General features: G+C 41.0%; 1 protein-coding gene and 1 pseudogene across 3 annotated transcripts in view; one reads left to right on the top strand and one right to left on the bottom strand.

The window, feature by feature from the left end:
* Positions 1 to 94: 94 nt before the first annotated feature.
* LOC134338368 (phosphatidylethanolamine-binding protein 1-like) lies at positions 95 to 7,956 on the top strand (annotated as a pseudogene).
* A 7,051-nt stretch (positions 7,957 to 15,007) lies between these two features.
* taok3a (TAO kinase 3a) overlaps positions 15,008 to 22,430 on the bottom strand; it is a 112,397-nt gene continuing 104,974 nt past the window's right edge. For all 3 annotated transcript variants that reach the window (XM_063034545.1, XM_063034547.1, XM_063034546.1), the window contains 2 exons: positions 20,360 to 20,542; positions 15,008 to 16,552 (listed from right to left, as the gene is read on the bottom strand). In XM_063034545.1, coding sequence (XP_062890615.1) covers positions 16,391 to 16,552; positions 20,360 to 20,542 — 345 coding nt within the window. In that variant the 3' untranslated portion in view covers positions 15,008 to 16,390. The remainder of the gene's footprint in view (positions 16,553 to 20,359; positions 20,543 to 22,430) is intronic.

Below are 22,430 nucleotides of genomic sequence, written 5' to 3'. Positions count from 1 at the left end.
GAACCCCTCCCACAGCCTTTTAAGGATTGAGGAGACTAGTGTCCAGTCTATCAGAGGTGGAGTGTGGAAGAGTGACAGCAGTGGCACAAGGAACATGCCAGTGGATTTGCAGAAATGGAACGGGACGCTGGCCCTGCACGAACTAGAAGCCGGAGCAGCCCCTCGCCATCAAATATGACAACATGGACATTGATACGCTGGGCAAAGTGCTGACCCCGACCCAGGTACCGCGAATCCCCGGACAAGGGGGTGGGGTGAGGTGAGGTGGCTGCGGGCGCGGTTTGCTGAAAATGAACGCGGCCTGCTCACAACGTTTCGCTTGGAGTTTGTTACTGCTCACTGGTTTATTAACAGTTGGAGGGCAAAAAGGGAGGGTGGCGACATGCTCTTCATGGTGGCTGTCATTACAACGGCATTTCTTTCACTGCAGCTGTCTTTTTGCTTCAATTGGCTGCTGCTTTGGGGGAAAATTAATCTCTACATGTGCTTAACGATCATTCGTTCTAGAGTGATGGTAAAAAGTAGGATGCATTATTAATTACTTTGTCAGATAACGTTATTCCTTGTTAAGATTTAAAACAAACTGCAAGTGTTAGAGGCAGTCAGCAGAGAGCTTGGCATCTGCGTAAAGAAAAGTTAACTCTTTCAGACCTTCCAAGGGGTTTGCATAGACTGTTGTTAACTGTGTTTTGTGAAGGACAGAACTGTGGTTGAGAAATCTGTAAAATATTCCTTCTCGAGGGCATAGGCTGTCTCTGCCCCTAATGGGTTCATCCCTGTTCCTGGCACTTCATGGGGTAGGACCTTGGGTGTTGTATGCATCGAGGGCTCTTTTGCTGCCTGAAGACCCAAATAAGTCACGGCTGGGCATCTGGCACTCGCCAGCCACCATCTTTCCTCTGGTTATAGGTTTTCAGCTGGACCGCTAACTTCAGGTGTCTTTAAAGTGGTTACTTTATCCTAGTGGAAAGGTGGAGCTTCTAATTCATGAGTACTTTATATACTGGTTAGTTAGTTCCTAAAACTCCTGATTATTCCCATCAAAGTAATCCTGTTAGTTCTTTACTGTGCCTCTTCGTTAGTGCTAAATGTGATGTCACTTCCAGCCCTGCCCTTGAACTTGCCCAAGAGGATGAATTTATCTCCCTTTTGAGATGCGGACTAGGATTTCTTACAAGGTTGGAATAGAAGTCTTTTTGGGCTTTGTGCAAAGCCACAGAAGTTGGGGGAAGGGGGGAATGCATTGATGCCTGTAACATGTTGTTCCGTGTTACAGTAAACTGCAGGATCATGAAATGTTTTCTGATTCTGCAGGGCCAGATACTCTTGGTGAATTTGCTTTGTGACGATAGTGTTCAGTTGGTTTGATCTTCCACAAGCTGCTGCCTTGTTCTTTACACCACCCCTTCTGTGTGACATGTCTCATTCAGTACAATGAAGTTGATGCCCTGGGCTACAACATCATAGCAGAGTTTGGGTTTGTCTTATTTGGGATTGACTGCGAGGGTCCTGACGATCCAGGTCCTGAACTTAATAATGTGGAATGGAAGTTGCTTGCGTGTGGTTTCCACAAATGTGATGTCACCATTGCACACCGGTTGGCATAGGCTTCAAGGAGCAGGGTCTTGAGCCAGCGAGTAAGGGGAAGCAAAGTGAAGATCAGATTCTGCTCCATGGTAATTAAACAGTCCGTAAGTACTAATATATCATCCCCTGGGTGTGTGCATACTCTTCCATACATGCTTCAGAGGAGGCCTTGCCCATTGTCTCCATTCTGGGTTTTTAATCCCTCTTTTTGTGTTTTTTTTTTGCCTCCAGCAACGCAAATTGGCAGTGCCCATGCCCAAGCATATCCCTAGTTCCCCTTCCATTAATCTCACTGGTTTTTGCCTGCTCCTGCCATCACCACTGCCACCACCAATTGACTTGAGCTTGGACTCGTATTGTCCTGTTCTCCAGATGGTTGGCTACTGGCATTATGTCAATGCTGCCATTTATCTTGTGTGTGCAGGTGCAGAAGTGTCCTGTCAGCATTAACTGGCCTGCTGGCAGTCCAGACAAGCTCTACACACTGATTCTAACTGACCCAGATGCTCCAAGCAGGAGTACACCAAAATTTAGGTTGGTATTGAAATGACAATTTCTGATTTTGTTTTTAAAGAAACAGGCTGAGAGTGAAATAATTTCAGATAAACGGACAATTTTCAATAAGTTAACGAATCTGACATTCAAAAACAAAACATTTGGTTTTTCCTAAGATTACCCCTGAGGCAGTCTGAAACAGAGTTGCAGTCTAAAATTTAGTGCTAGTCTTCCCCCACCCCCCCACCCCAGGAGGAATCACTTTATAATCATTGGAAGTTTGGAACATAATTCGGTAAATGGTCACTGACAAACCGGGTTAATTCAAATGAACAAACTGAACAAATGAAGAAATGAAAACAAATTGGTTGCATATTAGCTGTGATCTCCTTGAGTGACCGAACAGGCTTGAATGAATATAAAAGAGAGAATTGAAAATATCCTGCAATCCCTGATTCCTAACTTTATCTGCCAACATTTTATCCAGCCTTGAGGACCACTTCCCTATTTTCAACAATTTAATATTGTCGTTTTTGCTGTTGAGGTCCAGCTGGAAATGCTTGTATTTTTTTATTGTCAATTAATGGGCTTATCTGAAGGAAGAGGTATGCAAATGTGCATAATTAGGTGGCCTTAAGGCAGAAAAAACCTTTACTGTAGTTAGAAAAATCACATGAACAAAACAAGCAATCTTAACTATTGATAGTTTAAACCCACATCTTTGCTTACCCTGTTCCAAGTTTTACTCAATAAATTGTAACCTGCTTTTTTGTAAGCAGTTATCTAGTCTGTCATTTGTTTCGATAGCCAAGTTATTGTACTTACTTAACTTGATGTTGCACAATTTAAATTATGAAAGGACATGTCTTTGGTATTTCTTGTAGGAAAGGGAAGATGGAGTGATATACAGTGGATTCTATTTAAATGTGACATATCGGGACCAATATAGTGGCTGCTCCAATTAGCTCAAGTTTCTTGGAAATGGCTAAGGTATAAAAATGACAAACTACTATTAAACTGAGTAACAATTTATGTACCTTAATGAATTGCAAATCAATTTAGAACACATCTAATACTACTACTGCACTATAAATCTGTATTAGTTCCTATAATTATCAATGGAGAAATTCAGCCAGTGTATGCTGCCATGTTTTGTTGATTGACTGTAAATGAACAAAATCAGTGCAAATATTTGGTGCTCATAAAGGACTGCCTTCATAGAATGCTTTTGACAATTGTATCCTCCAAATCTTCAGTTTTATTGTAACATTCAAGATGATTGTTGATACCTTAATTCTTTGTAGTCCCTAACTTGAAGTAGCAAACAACAGGAATTCTGCAGATGCTGGAAATTCAAGCAACACACATCAAAGTTGCTGGTGAACGCAGCAGGCCTGGCTACTTCTGGCATCTGCAAGCCTGAATATGTGAAACTGCAGTGAGCAGAACATTTCTGAACCGTCTTGCTGCATATTTTTCACCAACTATCAATGACAAAAATCACTGCTTTTTGAACACGTGCAACTATCGCTATTTAAACTGTCACCCTAAGCATGGTGTTTTCTAATGGCCACATAAGTGCGCACAACTGACACTAGTTATAAACTATTCGGCTACAGTCTCCTGTCCCAATTAAGTGGCTAGAAGGGAATCCTGGCTATTTTCTCGATCAGTTTTTGTTCTTTAAGGGTTGTCCTAAATAAGTGGCTACCTCGATTAACTGATGGCCCAATTCACTGGAATCCAATTTATATATTCGTCCCCCCCATCCCTCCCCACTGATCTCCCTCCTGGCACTTATCCGTGTAAGCGGAACAAGTGCTACATACGCCCTTACACTTCCTCCCTTACCACCATTCAGGGCCCCAAACAGTCCTTCCAGGTGAGGCATCACTTCACCTGTGAGTCGACTGGGGTGATATACTGCGTCCGGTGCTCCCGATGTGGCCTTTTATATATTGGTGAGACCCGACGCAGACTGGGAGACCGCTTCGCTGAACATCTACGCTCTGTCCGCCAGAGAAAGCAGGATCTCCCAGTGGCCACACATTTTAATTCCACGTCCCATTCCCATTCTGACATGTCTATCCACGGCCTCCTCTACTGTAAAGATGCAGCCACACTCAGGTTGGAGGAACAACGTCTGGGTAGCCTCCAACCTGATGGCATGAACATTGACTTCTCTAACTTCCGCTAGGCCCCACCTCCCCCTCGTACCCCATCTGTTACTCTTTTTTATGCACACATTCTTTCTCTCACTCTCCTTTTTCTCCCTCTGTCCCTCTGAATATACCTCTTGCCCATCCTCTGGGTCACCCCGCCCCCCCGTCTTTCTTCCCGGACCTCCTGTCCCATGATCCTCTCGTATCCCCTTTTGCCTATCACCTGTCCAGCTCTCGGCTCTATCCCTCCCCCTCCTGTCTTCTCCTATCATTTTGCATCTCCCCCTCCCCCTCCAGCTTTCAAATCCCTTACTCACTCTTCCTTCAGTTAGTCCTGACGAAGGGTCTCGGCCTGAAACGTCGACTGTGCCTCTTCCTATAGATGCTGCCTGGCCTGCTGCGTTCACCAGCAACTTTGATGTGTGTTGCCTAAAGAATATCACTCTCTATTTCTGTAAATAAACTTGGCATGACATAAATTCATGAAATTTCAAGTATTTTTACAAGTTGGCCCTGTTTTTTTTAAAAAAAGTCAAACATCTTTGCTGACATCCAAGTTTGTAACATGCAGCTGGAAAATACACAAAGAAAAAATGTTACTGTAAGGATGTTGATGAAGTTTATGGATTGGAGAAGTAACAGATTTTTTTTGGGAGTAGGTATGTTTGCTTTTCATTACTGATGGGTTTATTGTGTAGGATAATAACTATATGTTCTGCTCATTGGGCTCTGCACTTCCATAAACCTTCCAAAATTTGTCCAGTACAGCCTAATACTGCAATAGTAAGAATTGCTTCCATGTTTCTATTTGTGAATTCTGCACAGAATATATAGGCCATACCTTTGATTATCCAATTGTAATGCTCTGTGTCTCTATGAAGTAGGTCACTGAAATAGGATACTTTCCATCTTCACAAGTCAGCTTCTCAAGAATGAGATCATTTGGTCATCTTTAACTGTCTGATTTCCTAAAAAGAATGTCAGATTTGTGATCTTGCTCCTCCCTTTTCTAAATTTCATTGGATCATATAGTTGAAAACTATGTCCAGAATTTTCCATTTACACTATTTCTTTGTTAATTTCCCAAACAGGCTGATGCAGGGCATCATTTTCTTGTAATTAACATGAAAGGAAATGATATGAACAGTGGAGAGATTCTTTCTGACTATATTGGCTCTGCCCTCCTCAAGGAACTGGTAAGTCAGATTGATTAGTACAAACTGAGCCATTACTCAAATTTAGTAATTTTGGTTACAGGTATTCAGTCTTTTCAGGTTTGTTTTGTAGAAAATGTAAATGCAAATTCTCTCAATTGTGCACTTCTAATACAGTGCAGTGCCACATATGAAACAATCCTGAAATATAATACACTTGTATAATTCACCAGACTGATACAATATTTGTGCCACAAATTTCATTTTTTGGAATCTGAACCAAAAATGAGGTATCACTGCTTCAACTGGAAAATTCTGATATATTTTACCATCAAAATTTGGAACGAAAGAAAAAATTCAGTTTGGATTTTGTGGAGTGATGACATAACTTGTTTTTTTGTGGGTGTTTCCCCACAAAATCAGCGGCAATGTTGGGAGTCTCACATGGGTATACAGAGACAGATCTGAAAGTTGCTGGTAGTTCATCTCCCACACTGTTGTTGTCATAAAAGGATGAATAAGGCAACAGCAATTTGATTAATTGCATAACACTTACAATGTGAAATAGCATTAGTCTGAGTTATTTTATGGCAAAATAAGCTTGAAGTGTTCAGTGATTTTTTTACTACATGTATTGTTACTGTTTATCTTGACCTGTTCCTATACATACCCTGGACATACTTTCTAAATTTTTAGCGGAATCTTGGCCAACTTTAACTCCAATACATGTTTTAAATCATGTCTTCTCTGCTCTTCTAACATTTTTCATTTTTTTCTTCTTTCCTTCTCCTACACTCTGCCAAATACAAGTAAGCGGTGTTGACTCCTAGCTTACGTTCCCCATGTACAAAATCTAATCCTTAGTCAACAGCTCCCCAAAAGAGCTGAGCTACTTTGCCTACAGAAGTGAATGTTGTTGCATTATTTGCTGACAACTGTGGCAGGACATGTTGAATAACTGACAGTATTACATGTTCTCAGAGACACAAGACCACACAGGTAATAAGTGACCATTTTATTATGTTCGTGCTCTGCAGGGTTCAACGTGTTGTGCATTCAGAGATGCTCTTTTGAACACCACAGTTGTATCACATGGTTACTTGAACTACTGTCATCTTCCTGTCAGCTTGACCCAGTCTGGTCATTTTCCTCTGACCTCTCTCATTAACAAGGTGTTTTTCCCCTCAGAACTGCCACTCATTGGCCGTTTCTTGTTTTTGCACCTTTTTTGTAAACTCTAGATAAGTGTGCATATAAATCCCAGGAGATCAGCAGCTTGCAATAGTCAAACCACCCCCTCTGGAACCAATAATCATTGAGATCAAAGTCACTTGGTTTACATATCTTCCCCATTCTGATGTTTGGTTTGAACAACAACTGAACCTTGATCATGTCTGTTTGCTTTTATGCGTGGAGTTGCTGCCACATGATTGGCCAAATGCATGTTTGCATTAACAAGCTGGTGTATCTAGTGAAGTGGCCAACGGAGATATTTTGAATCTTCTATAAAAATGCTGTTTAGGCTTTTAGCCTAGATGTTGTCGTGGTGCCAGGAATTAGACCCACACTTCAAGAATGATATAAAAGTTCTAAGAAGTGCAGAAAAGAAAGGTTCTTGTACTGGAGAATACATAGTGTAGGAGGTTTATTAGTGATGGGATACAAATTCAAAGTGATGGGCAAAAGATGAGAGGTAAATGGTCCTATGTAGAAAGTTGGTTAGTAGACATTTGTTTTCTTTTGATGGCAATTAAAAATGTTTGAGTTGGATCGAATGACTAATTTGGTGCCTAAATCCCAGCACAAGATGGAATGTTAACAACGGCCATTTGAAATGATCAAGTCCACCAGGCAATCTTTAATGTTAAGATGGGACTATGATTCATGTATTAGTAAAGTGAGAATCATTAGTTGGTTCCAATTCTGAGATGTTCGAATGCAGGGAGGAAAAAGTCTAGTGGGTTATGGTTTCGCTGGGTACTGTCACAACAACAAATATATTGTACATTAAGAACTTGAATCTTCCATAATGTGGCCTCATAGCCCATTGCATCCACAATAATTTTTAATAAAGTAATTCAGCTCAGCCTAAAGCCTGATGGAATAGTCCAGGCAGCTGTTCAGTCAGACTCTTTAAATGTATTGCTGTCCTTCAATGGAGAAAATTTTCCTTCAGTTTCCCATTACCCTACTAACTTAATTCTGTGTTCTAGGTGCTGCTATGATTTTTGAAGTGAACTGATTAACTAATGTCAGTTTAAAAAAAAAAGACACTTCCTATTTACTGTGCTAATATTGTGGTAGGGCTTCAATTTTAATTAACTTTTTCAAATTTATTTCAGGCCTTCATCGCTACATCTGGCTGTTTTATGAACAGTCCAAACCTCTGCAGTGCGATGAGCCATGATTGACCAACCGGTCAGGTGATAAACGTGGAAAATTCAAAACTACTGATTTCCTTAAAGTATAATTTGGGTTCACCTATAGCTGGGTCCTGTTACCAGACTGAATATGATAACAAAGTACCTAAATTATATGAACAGTTGGGTCTAAAGTAAAAATTTGCAAATTTAGGTATACATTTCCTTGTGACCAATGTAATTTGTGTGTACATCTTCTGAAGTAGCCCTCAACTTTTTTTTGGCTTTGAAATAAAACATCAGTGGATGAAAATGGTCTTGTCTCTGTACTTACTAGTTCATTCACAGGTTAAAGACACTAATTTGTTTTTCCAGACCTTTTGTAATGGTGAATAAGTTCACAATACCTCCTTGTTTAATGTACAGCAATGAATTGAACTTCCTTTTCATGGTTTGAAATGTGACCCTGAATACCTGTTTGCATGCCACATTCATTCTGACCTCTTACTGTAGCTCCAAAGAAACCTACTGCAGGGTGATGGCACTGAACCTCCTCTGAACTTGGTACATTACCATATTATACAATCGAAACTTCAAGTTTCTGATAATAAGCAAGTCCTTAAGTGTTGCTTGTGGAAGACCTCCATATTAGAAACAGAAAAGCTATTTCTCTCAGACTGATCGGCAAGACACAAGAAAATCTGCAGATGCTGGAAATCCAAGCAAAATGCACAAAATACTGGGGGAACACAGCATCTATGGAAAAGAGTACAGTTGACATTTCAGGCTGAGACTGATGGGTCTTGGCCTGAAAAGTTGACTGTTTACTCTTTTCCACCGATACTGCCTGGCCTGCTGATTCCTCCAGCAATTTGTGTGTTACCATCGTGTGAAGCCCAGGCAGGTTTTGGTCTCCTTCACAAATGCAAAAATACTGCTGTTGTAATCTGAAAATGTACTGCAAGTATAGCTAAGGTTACATAGTTCCCGAAACTTGCCCGTGTAATTTTTTTTAAAATTCCTTTCTTGGTACTGAGTGCTCATATCTGTAACGTGACTTGTACGAGATGGGATCAAGTTTTGTTAGGGTAATGAAGGCAAAGCTACCTATCATTAAGTACTCATCTCCTTTACTGATGTCCTCCTACAGGGAAGAAGTCTGCCATTTTTTCTGATTCAGGCTGAGAGATTCTGGACCTACTGTCTGAAAAGGGCTAGGAAAGTACATAGCTTTAATATACCCACTACACTAAAGCAGAGAAAGACACCAAACTCGGCCATGGTTAAGTTGCCCTTAGCCAGTCAACTTCAGAAGGCATATCCACATAAGTCACTAAACTGGGCATACTTTCTTCATGTTCTCTTAACAGCCTGATTCATACTTGCAGAGTCATTCCTTAACAGACACAATGCCATCCTCCTCCATCACAAATCCTTGGTCTGTCCTGGCCCAGTAGAGACAGCATTCAAACAGAAGGGAGTGATACTAAAAAAAACTGATATCGAGTGCATGTCTGCATTGGGTGGGCTTCACTGCCCAAGATGTCCAAGTCTCGTCTGCCAGACTAGTTCTGCAAGAGCAACCATGAAATCTTATACCATCTGGTCAAGCCCATCTGATTAGGATACCATTTTGCAGAGCTCTCATATTTGGCAGAGAGAAGGAGCTCACTTGTGCTTAATCCCCATCCCACTCTAGCCTTTATGCTTGTGCACGAAGCCAAAGTCCAAGGTGGAAGAACTACTTAATCTTGGAACATTGTAGCCTTTTCAACTCAATACGGAATTCTTCAACTTCAGATAACACACTTTCCCCTCACACAACCAACTATCTGTTGCAAGATATCTATCTGCAATATTGGCTCAGCTTTCCCCTCTCTCTGGCTGCACACCTCACCTGCTTGGTACTTCTGCCAGCTATGTACTCTATCTCTCAATAGATAAGAATGCAAAACAGGCCCTTCCAATCCAATGAACTGTGCCCCCCCCCCGGCAATCCCCCCTTTTTAACACTAGCCTAATCACAGGAATTTTACAATGACCAATTAACCTACTAAGCAGTACTGCTTTGGACTGTGGGAGGAAACCCACATGGTCACAGGGGGAACGTACAAACTCCTTACAGATGGCAGCGGAATTAAACTCTGACACCCGAGCTGTAATAGTGTCACACTAACCACCACACTACTGTGGTGCACCATTTTGTTTGCATTCTCACTATAACTGCCTTCAGCTCATTTTCTCTCCAAATGCCTACAGTAATGAAACAACTTGACCTCCATTACTTATCCCCATGGCAACTGTAGTATTAACACTATCAGAGATGCTTGCCTTGTCCTGTTCATCCTCTCCCAATTCTGACAAAAGGTCTTCAACCCTTGGGAATTAAATTTCACTTTCCTTAGATGCTGCCTGAACAGCTCAGTTACCAGCAGCATTTTTTGTATAATTTCATATTTCCAGTATCTGCAGTTACTTGTATTAAAACAATTACCTAGTCTACTTAAGTCAGCAGCATAGTGGATGATGTGTCAGTGGATGCAAGGGCTTCACTGAAGATTACATCATTTCTCAGCAAATGCAGCGAGATCTACACTAACATTCAGTTATGGGCTGAAAATTAGCAAGTAATATTCACACCATGAAGTTCATCAACAGGAGTCTGAACTAACTACCCTCTATTTTTAAATAACATCACAATAATTGAGTCTCCCGTACTCAGTATCTTATGGGTTACTGGTGACTAGAAACTCAACTAGATCAACCACAAGTACTTTTACTGCAGGGAAACAGGTCAGCAGTTGAGCATCTTACCCCTGAAACCCAACCTTTCCATCAACTACGAGACACAAGTCAGGAGTAAGATGGAGTACTTTCCACCTTCCCAGAATCATTCAATTCCCAACAACTCTCAAGAGCCTGCGTGACTGGTACACCATCAGCCAACCTAAACATTCATTTCACCACAATGCACAGTGGCTGCAGTAGGTAGCATCTACAAAATGCTTTCTTAAGGTACTGCCAACAGCCCCTCCTCAATCTTCTAACATGGAGGAAAACAAGGCATATAGCAACATCACCAATTTGCGGGCTTTCTTCCAAATCTTGTGGCATTTTGTGCGAGGAGAGGGGTATGGGGAGGAGGTGAGGTTTCTGTCTCTCTCTGAACTGACTTCCACGTTTTTCTTGGTTCCATGTCCATCTAAGAGAAGAAAATTCTCAGTCGTATACTGCAAACATACTTTGATAATAAATTAACCTTTGAAATCACACTGCTATCCTAACTCAGAAATATATCAGCAGACCTTCATTGTTGCTGGTCTAATCAGCAAATAAACAGACCCTTTGACCCACAATGTTGTGCTAGCCTTTTAACCTACTCCAAGATCAATCTAAACCTTCCCTCCTGCATAGCCTTCCATTTTTCTTTCATCTCTGTGTTTATCTAAGAGTCTCTTAAATGTCCCTAATGTATCTACCTCCACCACCACCCCTGGCAGTGCGTTCTATGCATTGCACTCTGAGCGAAAAAACCTCCCTCTATACTTTCCTCCAATCACCTTAAAATGATGCCTTCTCGCCTTAGCCATTTCCACCCTAGGAAAAAAGGTTGTCCCTTTCTCTTATAGCAGAAAGGGTTGTCCCTCTATTTCTTACAGCATTTACAAAAAAGTGGTGCTGTTAAATCTGAAGTCAACAGGCATCTACCACAACAGTGATTAGGAAAAGGGGAGGTGCAACGAGACCTGGGTGTCATTATACACCAGTCATTGAAAGTGGGCATGCAGGTACAGCAGGCGGTGAAAAAGGTGAATGGTATGCTGGCATTCATAGCAAGAGGATTTGAGTACAGGAGCAGGGATGTACTACTGCTGTTGTACAAGGCCTTGGTGAGACCACACCTGGAGTATCGTGTGCAGTTTTGGTCCCCTAATCTGAGGAAAAACATCCTTGCCATAGAGAGAGTACAAAAAAGGTTCACCAGATTGATTCCTGGGATGGCAGGACTTTCATATGATGAAAGACTGAATTGACTAGGCTTATAATTGTTGGAATTTAGAAGATTGAGGGGGGATCTTATTGAAACATATAAAATCCTAAAGGGATTGGACAGGCTAGATGCAGGAAGATTGTTCCCCATGTTGGGGAAGTCCAGAACGAGGGGTCACAGTTTGAGGATAAAGGGGAAGCCTTTTAGGACCAAGATTAGGAAAAACTTCTTCACAGACAGAGTGATGAATTTGTGGAATTCTCTGCCACAGGAAACAGTTGAGGCCAGTTCATTGGCTATATTTAAGAGGGAGTTAGATATGGCCCTCGTGTCTAAAGGGATCAGGGGGTATGGGGGGGAAGGCTGGTACAGGGTTCTGAGTTGGATGATCAGCCATGATCATACTGAATGGCGGTGCAGGCTTGAAGGGCCGAATGGCCTACTCCTGCACCTATTTTCTATGTTTATGTCAAAAGAGCTGGTTCTGTATGTTGGAGACGAATCATGCCATACCCAGCATGTTTAAGAGCTCTCCAGGATAGATTCTGGACCCAACCAGTTTCAAAATCTTTACCAATAAGGTGACCAAAGTTCAATTCCTTCTGCAACTCCTCAGCAACTGAAGAAGTCCACATCTCCATTCAGCAAGGCTTAAAAACATGCAAGAATGGGCTGGTAAGTGGCAACATTTGTGTCACAATAGCATCAGCCAATGAAGAAAGTCGAGTCAACCATCCTCAATATTTGGTGGTATTAGCATTGTCAAATCCGCACCTTCAACAATCTGAAGGGTTGCTATTAACCAAAGTGCAACAAAAATATGGTGGCTCCATGAGTAGGTTAGAAACTGTCTACTCCAGGGTAAGTCACTCACTGCTTGACACATCAAAGATTATTCACTATCTGCAATAGAATAATTTTCACTTACCTGACACTCCCTTCATCTCTGTCATAACGTCCTTGGAGCACTTCCACACAAGCTGCCTCCAGCGCATCCTGGGAATTACTTGGTGTGAGCGGGTGCCTCACACTGAAATACTTGTAAAGACCAACTGCAGGAGTATTGAGGCCGTGATCACCCAGTGCCAGATGCAGTGGCTGGGGCATGTGGTAAGGATGCCCCCATGTCGGCTACCCCGCAGAGTGTTATACGGCCAGCTACATCATGATCAAAGTTCAGCTGGGGGGCCAAAGAAGCGCTATAAGGATCAGATGAAGAATGCTTTAAGGAAGTGCAAGATCAGACCCGAGGACCTGGAGGAGCTTGCTGCTGACCGTACCACTTGGTAACAGCTGTGTAGGGACGGGGTTTGTATTCTGGAGATGGAAAGAACAACCAGAAGGCAGCAGAAGAGAGCCAGGAGAAATGCAACCATGGTTGCCACCACTACCACATATACATGTCCCACCTGCAATAGAGCTTGTGGGTCCAGGGTAGGACTGTATAGTCATCAAAGATCTCACCGTTAAAGGAGTGGATGTTGTCATCAGATTTCGATGGACAACCGAAGAATAAGAGGAACATGGATACTGGGCACACAATTCACAAAATGCACTACAGTTGCCAAGACTGTGGCATAAACATGGACTAAACCTGCTTTGAGAGGTTGGTCATGGCTAAAATTGCGCAAACAAGGACTGGAGCTTGCTGCAATTTGCTACCAAAAATTTATTTTCTCATATATTGTAACTTACAGTAATTATTTCACATCTTGCTGCTGCCACAAACAAATTTTATGACATATGTCAGTGCTAATTGGGTGTAATTGAGCAGCACAGACTCACTGGGCTGCTACTGTACTGTATTTCAAAATAAAATCCAGTAATAAAACTTGCTGATTTTTACCACCAAGGTGGATAATGGCAGATGATTCATGGAAACTCCAAGCCTTCAGATTCCTTTCCAAGTTTACTACATTAGGATGGATATTAATAGGCAAATCAGGAGAAACTTTTCCCTTAGCAGAGGCATTTACAATCAATAGACTTAGATTTAAGGTGGAAATGGAGAACAGAATTATTGTTTTAATCAGAGGATGGCGAGAATCTTTAACACTTTTCCGGGTTGGGGCTGGAGTCAAGTATTCTCATAATTTGTAGGAAGCATTTAATGTTTATGGCTGGCATGGACAAAGCTGGCCAAATGGCGACTCGAGTCACACATGGTCCTGCCTTGAAATTATAATAATCACTGCTCCTTCTTTTTCACTGGGTTTGTTTCCCTACTTGCTGTCAACAGTGCATTAGGACACTTCCATCTTGAGGGCAATAGAGGATGAGCAATAAATGCTGACTTTGCTAATGATGCCAAAGAAGTTCTGGTCACCATATCAAAAGTAATGTATATGGATAACGGAGAGGGTGCAGAAATTATTTATAACCATGAAAACAGAAACAGGGAGGTGTACACGAGGAAGGAATGAACTCTTAAGGTTAAATAGGGGTCATTATAATGATGAAAGATGTTAAGACAGGATCTCCATTTGTGGGGTAAAGCACAATTGGAGGCCACAGTTCCAATACACAATTCAATAGAAGTTTCTTTCTCCAGTGTGTTAGGAATGTGGAATCAGAGGGGATGGCTGAAGAGGATGATATTGAAGGCTTTATTGGGAGGCTGGAGATGAAATTGAGAGAGAAAGGTCACTGCTGGTCGATTTAAAGGAAAAGAATTAAAGAGCATCCGATAGCCTGTAGAAGTTAACATGGAGTAATTTATGTGAATGGCTTGTTTCAATACTAACATTTACCTCAATATTTTGTGATTGGTAAATGTTTGTGATTAGTTCTCTTGGAAAGAACCAAGTAAAAATCTGAAATCTGGGAGAATTCTTCAATCCTCTTTTCAAAGACAACAGTCCATAATTCATGGTTTTCTGATCCAATAAACTGACTGATGATTGCCAACATTTCAGTGATACACTACGATGATTATTGGCATTTAATCAGAAATGAATTATAGATAAGCTCCAGTTAAATGCGATTATTTTGATTGTTACAATTGTTAAATCTTGGAAGGTGGTAGAAGAAACAATATAGTTCAGTTGGCTGGAAGTGAAGGTGGGAATAGTTGGAAAGTGATATTTTCACTCTCAATAGATGAAATGACCCCAAACTTGGTTTGCACAAGTTCACAGTCCAAAATACTTCAAAATTTCATTAATGTCACACACACACACAGGCTTAAGAACAACTTGCAAGTTTTGAAAAATTCTCAGCTCCAATAGAAACCAGATTGAGACTGATTAGACCAATTAAAGCTGCAGAAATTGCACGTTTATTTCAGGAAAGGCCATTTAAAATGTTTTTCCAATTTAAACCACTTAAATTTTGCCACGATGCACAAAGTAGGACAGGGGACCCAGAATTAATCATATGTACCAAGCTCTTAACCAGCTGTGGATCCAGAAGACAATCATTTTCCCCCTGTGGGACCAGACAACATCAGTGACATCAACATGGGTGCGTGTTGCTTCAATAATACAAAAATGAAAGTTTCTCTCCCCTTAATCCCATTGGGCTAAGTCATATGAAGGGCCACACAATCTTCAAGACACAGCACTGCAAAACTATGCCAAATCTGAGTAACAATGATGTGCTTAATTAAAATTCAAACATTTCAAGTATTTTGATAATAGAATTAGCTCATAAAGGGTTCCCATTCAACACTTCCACAACACTTGAAGCTGAAAAGAAAAGGATTGCAGACTTTAGTACAACTGGCTAAAAAAACACAACAAATTGTGATGAGCACTTTTATTTACAAATATGATTAAAAGCTTTTGCCTTGACAGTCATGCTATTTTACCTGAAAAAAATGGGGTGCATGCAATAGTAAAGCATCTTACTCGTTTGTCCGTAAGAAAATACACAGCTTGTAGTATGACTAAGCAACATTTATGATTTGGTATTTATGATTTAGATGGAAAATTCCATTAAAAGATCCCACTGAAAACCAGATTTGCCTCCATACTCTAAACAAAAAAATATTTAAAAATTAATTTGAGGAACATTAAAATACTTTATGAAAATAAGTAAAAGCTCTCTTGATTTCCATCTATACAATATGTGTGATAGTGCCTTGGCCCTATTGTGCTACTTGGGTCCCAGGATTCACATACAGTATGCACATCCTCTGCCACAGCAGAAAATGATTTATTTATATATTTATATATATAACACTGGGTCAGGATACCCTTGCCAGCATGTTTTAAAACTCTTATATATTTCCCAGAAGCACTTTGTATGATCAACATGTACATCAAATTTTTGTATCAAATTATTCAATCTTAATAAAATTTCCTGATGAATAAATACCAAAAGAAAGCTAGCAGCGAGTAAGATAAGGCTGCAGATAATAACATTTGTCTTTCTGCACAGATTTACAAATTATTTGTAATGCATGATAAGCAATGTACATCCTGCTTTCCAATTTCACAAAAAGTATGATTGCACATATATCAATACTGTGTCATTTTAAAAGGTGACCAACAAATGGTCAGTGTTCTTTTCAACATTAACAATGGGGCCCTGATTACAAGGAAATTTAAGGACTGTACAGGCACTAGTCCAGAGGTGATGTCTGCCCTCACTAAGTGAGCCCATGATTAAGATACCCGGGCAAGATTATGGCATAGTTTTTCATCTATAGTCTTCCTTCGGAAAGTCCGGCGTAACAAGATTTCCAAACCCAAGTCTGAGGGTTTCCATATCAAAGTTTTCAAGTTCACGCTCTCGCTTTTCCATTAAGTTTCGTATCCTCTCAGTCCGTTCTTTCTGAAGTGCAGCAAGTTCCTCTTCAATCTTGAAATAACCAAGTATATAATTATTATAAGACCATAAGATATAGGAGCAGAATTAGGCCATTTGGCTCATCGCCTTTGCTCCACCATTTCATCATGGCTGATCCAATTTTCCTCTCAGACCAAATCTCCTGCCTTCTCCCTGTATCCCTTAATGCCCACCCTAACCAATTAAGCATCTATCAACCTCTGCTTTAAGTATACATAAAGACGTGACTTCAACAGCTGCCTGAGGCAAAGAATTCCACAGATTCACTACCCTCTGAAAAGAAATTCCTCCTCTTCTCCATCCTAAAAGGACGCCCTCTATTCTAAGGCCATGTCCTCTGGTCTTAGATTCTCTCACCATAGGAAACATCCTCTCCATTAAGACCTTTCACTATTCGATAGGTTTCAATTAGGCCACCCCTCACTTTTCTGATTTTCAGTGAATATAGGCCCAGAGCCATCAAATGCTCTTCATATGACAAGCCATTCAATCCTGGAATCATTTTCGTGAACCTTCTTTGAACCCTCTCCAGTTTCTGCACATCCTTTCTAAGATAAGGGGCCCAAACCTGCTCACAATACTCCAAGTGAGGCTTCACCAGAGCTTTATGAAGTTTCAATATTATAACCTTGCTTTTATATTCTAGTCCACTTGAAATGAATGCTAACATTGCATTTGCCTTCCTCACCACAGACTCAACCTGAAAAGTACCCTTTAGGAAATCCTGCACAAGGACTCCCAAGTCCCTTTGCACCTCAGTTTTTTTTTTGTAGTTTCTCTCCATTTAGAAAATAGTCAACCCTTTCTTTTCTTCTACCAAAGTGCATGACCATACACTTGCTGACTCTGTATTCCATCTGCCACTTCTTTGTCCTTTCTCCTATTATGTCTAATTCCTCCTGTAGCCTCTCTACTTCCTCAAAACTACCTGCCCCTCCACCTACCTTCGTATCATCTGCAAACTTCCATCATCCAAATCATTGACATATAATGTAAAAAGAATTGGTCTCAACACAGACCCCCGTGGAATACACAATTCACCAGCAGCCAGCCTGAAAAGGTTCCTTTCATCCCTACCCTCTGCCTCTTGCCAATCAGCCACTGCTTTATCCAAGCTAGAACCTTTCCTGTAATTCCATGGGCTTGTAGCTTGTTAAGCAACCTCATGTGTGGCACCAGGTCAAAGGCCTTCTGAAAATCCAAGTACACAATGTCAACCAAATCTCCTTTGTCTATCCTGTTTGTTATTTCTTCAAAGAATTGCAACAGATTTGTCAGGCAAGATTTTCCCTTGAGGAAACAATGCTGGCTACAACCTTTTTTATCAAGTGCCTCCAAATACCGAGACCTCATCCTTAATAAGCGACTCCAATACGGAGGTCAGACTAACTGGCCTAAAGATTTTTTTCTTCTGCCTCTCTCCCTTCTTCACGAGTGGAGTGACATTTGCAATTTTCCATTCCTCTGGAACCATTCCAGAATCTAGTGATTCTTGGAAGATCATTACTAATGTCTCCACAATCTCTTCTGTCACCTCTTTCAGAACCCTGGGATGTACACCATCTGGTCCAGGTGACTGGTCTACCTTCATACCTTTCAGTTTCCCAAGAAGCTTCTGTCCAGTTATGGTAACTTCAGACACTTTGTGACCCCTGACTCCTGGAACTTCCACCATACTGCCAGCGTCTTCCACAGTGAAAACTGACGCAAAGTACTTATTCAGTTCACCTGTCATTTCCTTGTCCCCCATTACAACTTCGCCAGCATCGTTTTCCAGTGGTGCGATATCCACTCTCACCTCTCTTTTAGACTTTATGTATCGGAAAGAACTTCTGGTATGCTGTTTAATATTACTGGCTAGCTTACTTTCGTATTCCACCTTTACCTTCTTAATAACATTTCAAGTTGCTTTCTGTTGGTTTTTAAAAACTTCCCAATCCTCTAACTTCCCACAAACTTTTGCCCTATTGTATTTGGCTTTTATGTTGGCTTTAACCTCTTGACAGCCATGGTTGCGTCATCTTGCCTTTAGAACACTTCTTCCTCTTTGGGATGTATATATCCTGTGCCTTCAGAATTGTTTCCAGAAATTCCAGCCATTGCTGCTCTGCCATCATCCCTGTCAGAGTTCTTTTTCAATCACTTCTGGCCAACTCCTCTCTCATGGATCTGTTATTCTCTTAACTCCACTTTAATACTGACATATCTGACTTGCGTTTCTCCTTCTCATATTTCAGGGTGAATTTGACCATATTATGATCACTTTCCCCTAAGGGTTTCTTTTACCTTACCTCTGGTCGACTCACTATAGGAAGGATGTGGAAGCATTGGAAAGGGTACAGAGGAGATTTACCAGAATGCTGCCTGGTTTAGAGAGTATGCATTATGATCAGAGATTAAGGGAGCTAGGGCTTTACTCTTTGGAGAGAAGGAGGATGAGAGGAGACAAGATAATAACAGGAATAGATAGAGTGGATAGCCAGCGCCTCTTCCCCAGGGCACCACTGCTCAGTACAAGAGGATATGGCTTTAAGGTAAGGGGTAGGAAGTTCAAGGGGGATATTAGAGGAAGGTTTTTTTTACTCAGAGAGTGGTTGGTGCATGGAATGCACTGCCTGTGTCAGTGGTGGAGGCAGATACACTAGTAAAGTTTGAGAGACTACTAGACAAGTATATGGAGGAACTTACGGTGGGGGCTTATATGGGAGGCAGGGTTTGAGGGTCCGCACAACATTGTGGGCCAAAGGGCCTGTACTGTGCTGTATTATTCTCTTTTCTATGTATGTTAAGATCTCTAATTAATTCTGGTTCATTGCACAACACCCAATGCAGAATAGCTGATCCTCCAGTGGGCTCAACCACGAGCTGCTCTAAAAAGCCATCTCATAGACACTCCAGAAATTCCCCCTCCTGTAATCCAGCACTAACCTGATTTTCCCAATCTACCTGTATATTGAAGTCACCCGTAACTATTGTAACATTGCCCTTTTGGCATACATTTTCTTTCTCCCGGCGTAATTTGTCGGCCACATCCTTACTACAGTTTTAGGGTCTGTATACAACTTCTGTACACGTCCCTCCTTCCCTGGAAGAGAACCCAGTGATCCAAAATTCTTATGCCCTCCCTCCTACACCAACTCCTTGGCCACATATTAAACTGTATAATCTTCCTAGTTCTAGCCTCACTAGCATGCGGCACGGGTAGCAATCCTGAGATCACAGCCCCAGAGGTCCTGCCCTTTAACTTAGCACCCAAGTCCTTATGCAGAACCTCGTCACTAACACATATCACTGGACCACAACTTCTGGCTGTTCACCCTCCCATTAAGGATGCTGAGGACTCGATTGAAGATATCCTGCACCCAGGAGGCAACATACAACCGGGAATCTTGTTCTCACCCACAGAACCTCCTGTTCGTTCCCCTAACACCAGTGTAGCTCTTCTTCCCCTTTCCCTTCAGTGTTTAAACACTGATGCTTTACATTTTCCTTAACATAGATGCTCAGTGGTGAATTTTTCAGAATCCAAATTTAATCTTTTTTTTGTTAAGCTCCATGAAGCTATTAAGTACATAACCCAAATTGTCATTATTCACATAATAGTCTAGGGAATAATGACATAGTTTCACACAGAATCATAGAGCCTCGCTCTCTGAAGCTATGGCAAGCTTCTGCTTATCGAGAATCTAATCAATCTTGCAGCGCCGTTTAATGCACAAAAAATATTTTAAAATTATAACATTTCATAAAGATGAATTCGTCTACATTGATTAATAAAGCATTTGTTAAATTGCTACTATAATTTTGATTTAAACTGACCTTTTGTTCAAGACGTGCTCTGCGCAATGACACCAATTGCTCCAGTTTCTGAAGCTCTCGCTCATGCTGTGCTTCAGTTTGCATTTTAATTTTACTCTGGTAGGCATTGAGAAGCTCCATTTCCTGCTGAAGCTGATGTTTCAGGGCTTGGCACTCTGCTTCCTGAGCCTCATCTAGTCGTAACTATTTAAAACAAAAATAAGTCAATATCACTGCACTCCTCCATAAATTTCTAGAACAAGATAAATTTGGTTTCAACCTCATTAGTAGATTAGATCTCTAGGGAGATTGGGGCAAATCCAGAAGCCATTATCAAAGGCAGACTTTTGACTATTGAAGTAACATAAACTAAGAAGCTCATTAATCTGCACTGAATTATTGCTGAGGCACATAAATAATAATACAGTATTGGGGCAGACTCTCTGATTTCAGAGGATCACAAAAATTATAACACAGAGTACAGATATTTAACTTAATAGTCTATGACGGCACACAAGAGTCATCTAGCTCCTCCTAGATCTGTCCTCTCCTCGCATTCCTTTTCAACTTTTCTTTTCCATTCAAGTAGCGAGGCAATTCTCTTTCACTTGCACATCTAAATCTATCTCATCTCTTTCTCCTGACAGTACATTCTAAATTCCAACCACCTGCTGTGTAGTTTGTTTTCCCAAGCCCCCTTTTTTCTAATCACCTTCATTTTACTTTCGAGTTCCTTTACAGGAAATTGTTACTCTGTATCACTTCATGAGTTTAAATTCCTCTACCAGATCTAATTTCAATCATTTCCATCTATGTAGTTTGTTCATGTTGCAAAAGTCCCTTATTACTGCAAATATTCAACAAATCTTTCCTCTACCTTCTCTGGAGCATTCATCTTTCCTAAGGTGTGATGCCTAAAATCAAACAAAATACTCCACATCAGTTTCACATTGACTTCCGCTTGCTCTGACATTTTTATGGCTCCATTTATGATGCTCAGCACCACATATGCCCAGCCAACAATTTAAGCACATACAGTTGCAAAAACAATTTGTGAACCATTTGCAATTACCTGGTTTTCCACATGATTCACTCATAAAATGTCGTCTGATCTTCATCTAAGTCACAATAATGGACAAACACAATCTGCTTAAATTAATAACACACCAACAGTTGGACTTCTCATCAATACTGAGTACACCATTTAAATCAGTTTAGGTTCAAAAACGTTTGTGAACCTCTGGGTAATGCCTTCTACAAAAGCCATTTGGAGTCTGGTATTCTAATCAATGAGATGAGATTGAAGGTGTGGGTTGTAGAGGTGCCCTGCCCTATAAAAAAAGGCACACAAAGTCAGGTTGCTGACAGAGCCTGCTTTTCTCAAGAAAGATCTATGTGCACCATGCTCCAATCAAAAGAATTTTGAGGACCTTAGATGAAGAATTGCAGAAATGCATGAAGCTAGAAAAGGCTACAAAAGCATACAAGACCTGTGTGTTCATCAGTGCACAGTCAAAGAAATTGTCTGCAAATGGAGGAAATTCAGTACCGTTGCTACTCTCCCTAGGAGTGGGTGCACTGCTAAGATCACACCAAGAGCACAATGTGCAATGCTGAAGGAGTTGAGAAAGAATCTAAGGGTAACAGCAAAAGACCTGCAAAAATCTCTAGAACTTGCTAAAGTCTCTATTCATGTCTCCACTATAAGAAAAACAATGAACAAAGAAATGTATTCATGGAAGGACACTAGAGGAAACAACTGCTCTACAAAAAAAAACATTGCTGCACATCTCAAGTTTACAAAAGACCACCTGGATGTTCAGCAGTGCTTCTGAGACAATGTTCTGTGGACAGGTGAGACAAAAGTTGACCTTTTTTGGCAGAAATGCGTACCACCATGCTTGGAGAAATAAAGGCACTGCACACCAACACCAAAACCTCATCCCAACTGTGAAGCATGGTAGAAGAAGCATCATGGCTTGGGGCTGCTTTGCTGCCACAGAGCCTGGCCAACTTGCAATTGTTGAGGGAACAATGAATTCAAAATTGAATCAAGACACTTTACAGGAGAATGTCAGGATAGTGGTTTGTC

Source organism: Mobula hypostoma, chromosome 27 (assembly GCF_963921235.1).
Source record: "Mobula hypostoma chromosome 27, sMobHyp1.1, whole genome shotgun sequence".
NCBI classification, from domain to species: Eukaryota; Metazoa; Chordata; class Chondrichthyes; order Myliobatiformes; family Myliobatidae; genus Mobula; species Mobula hypostoma.
This window is presented reverse-complemented; position numbering and strand designations above follow the sequence as displayed.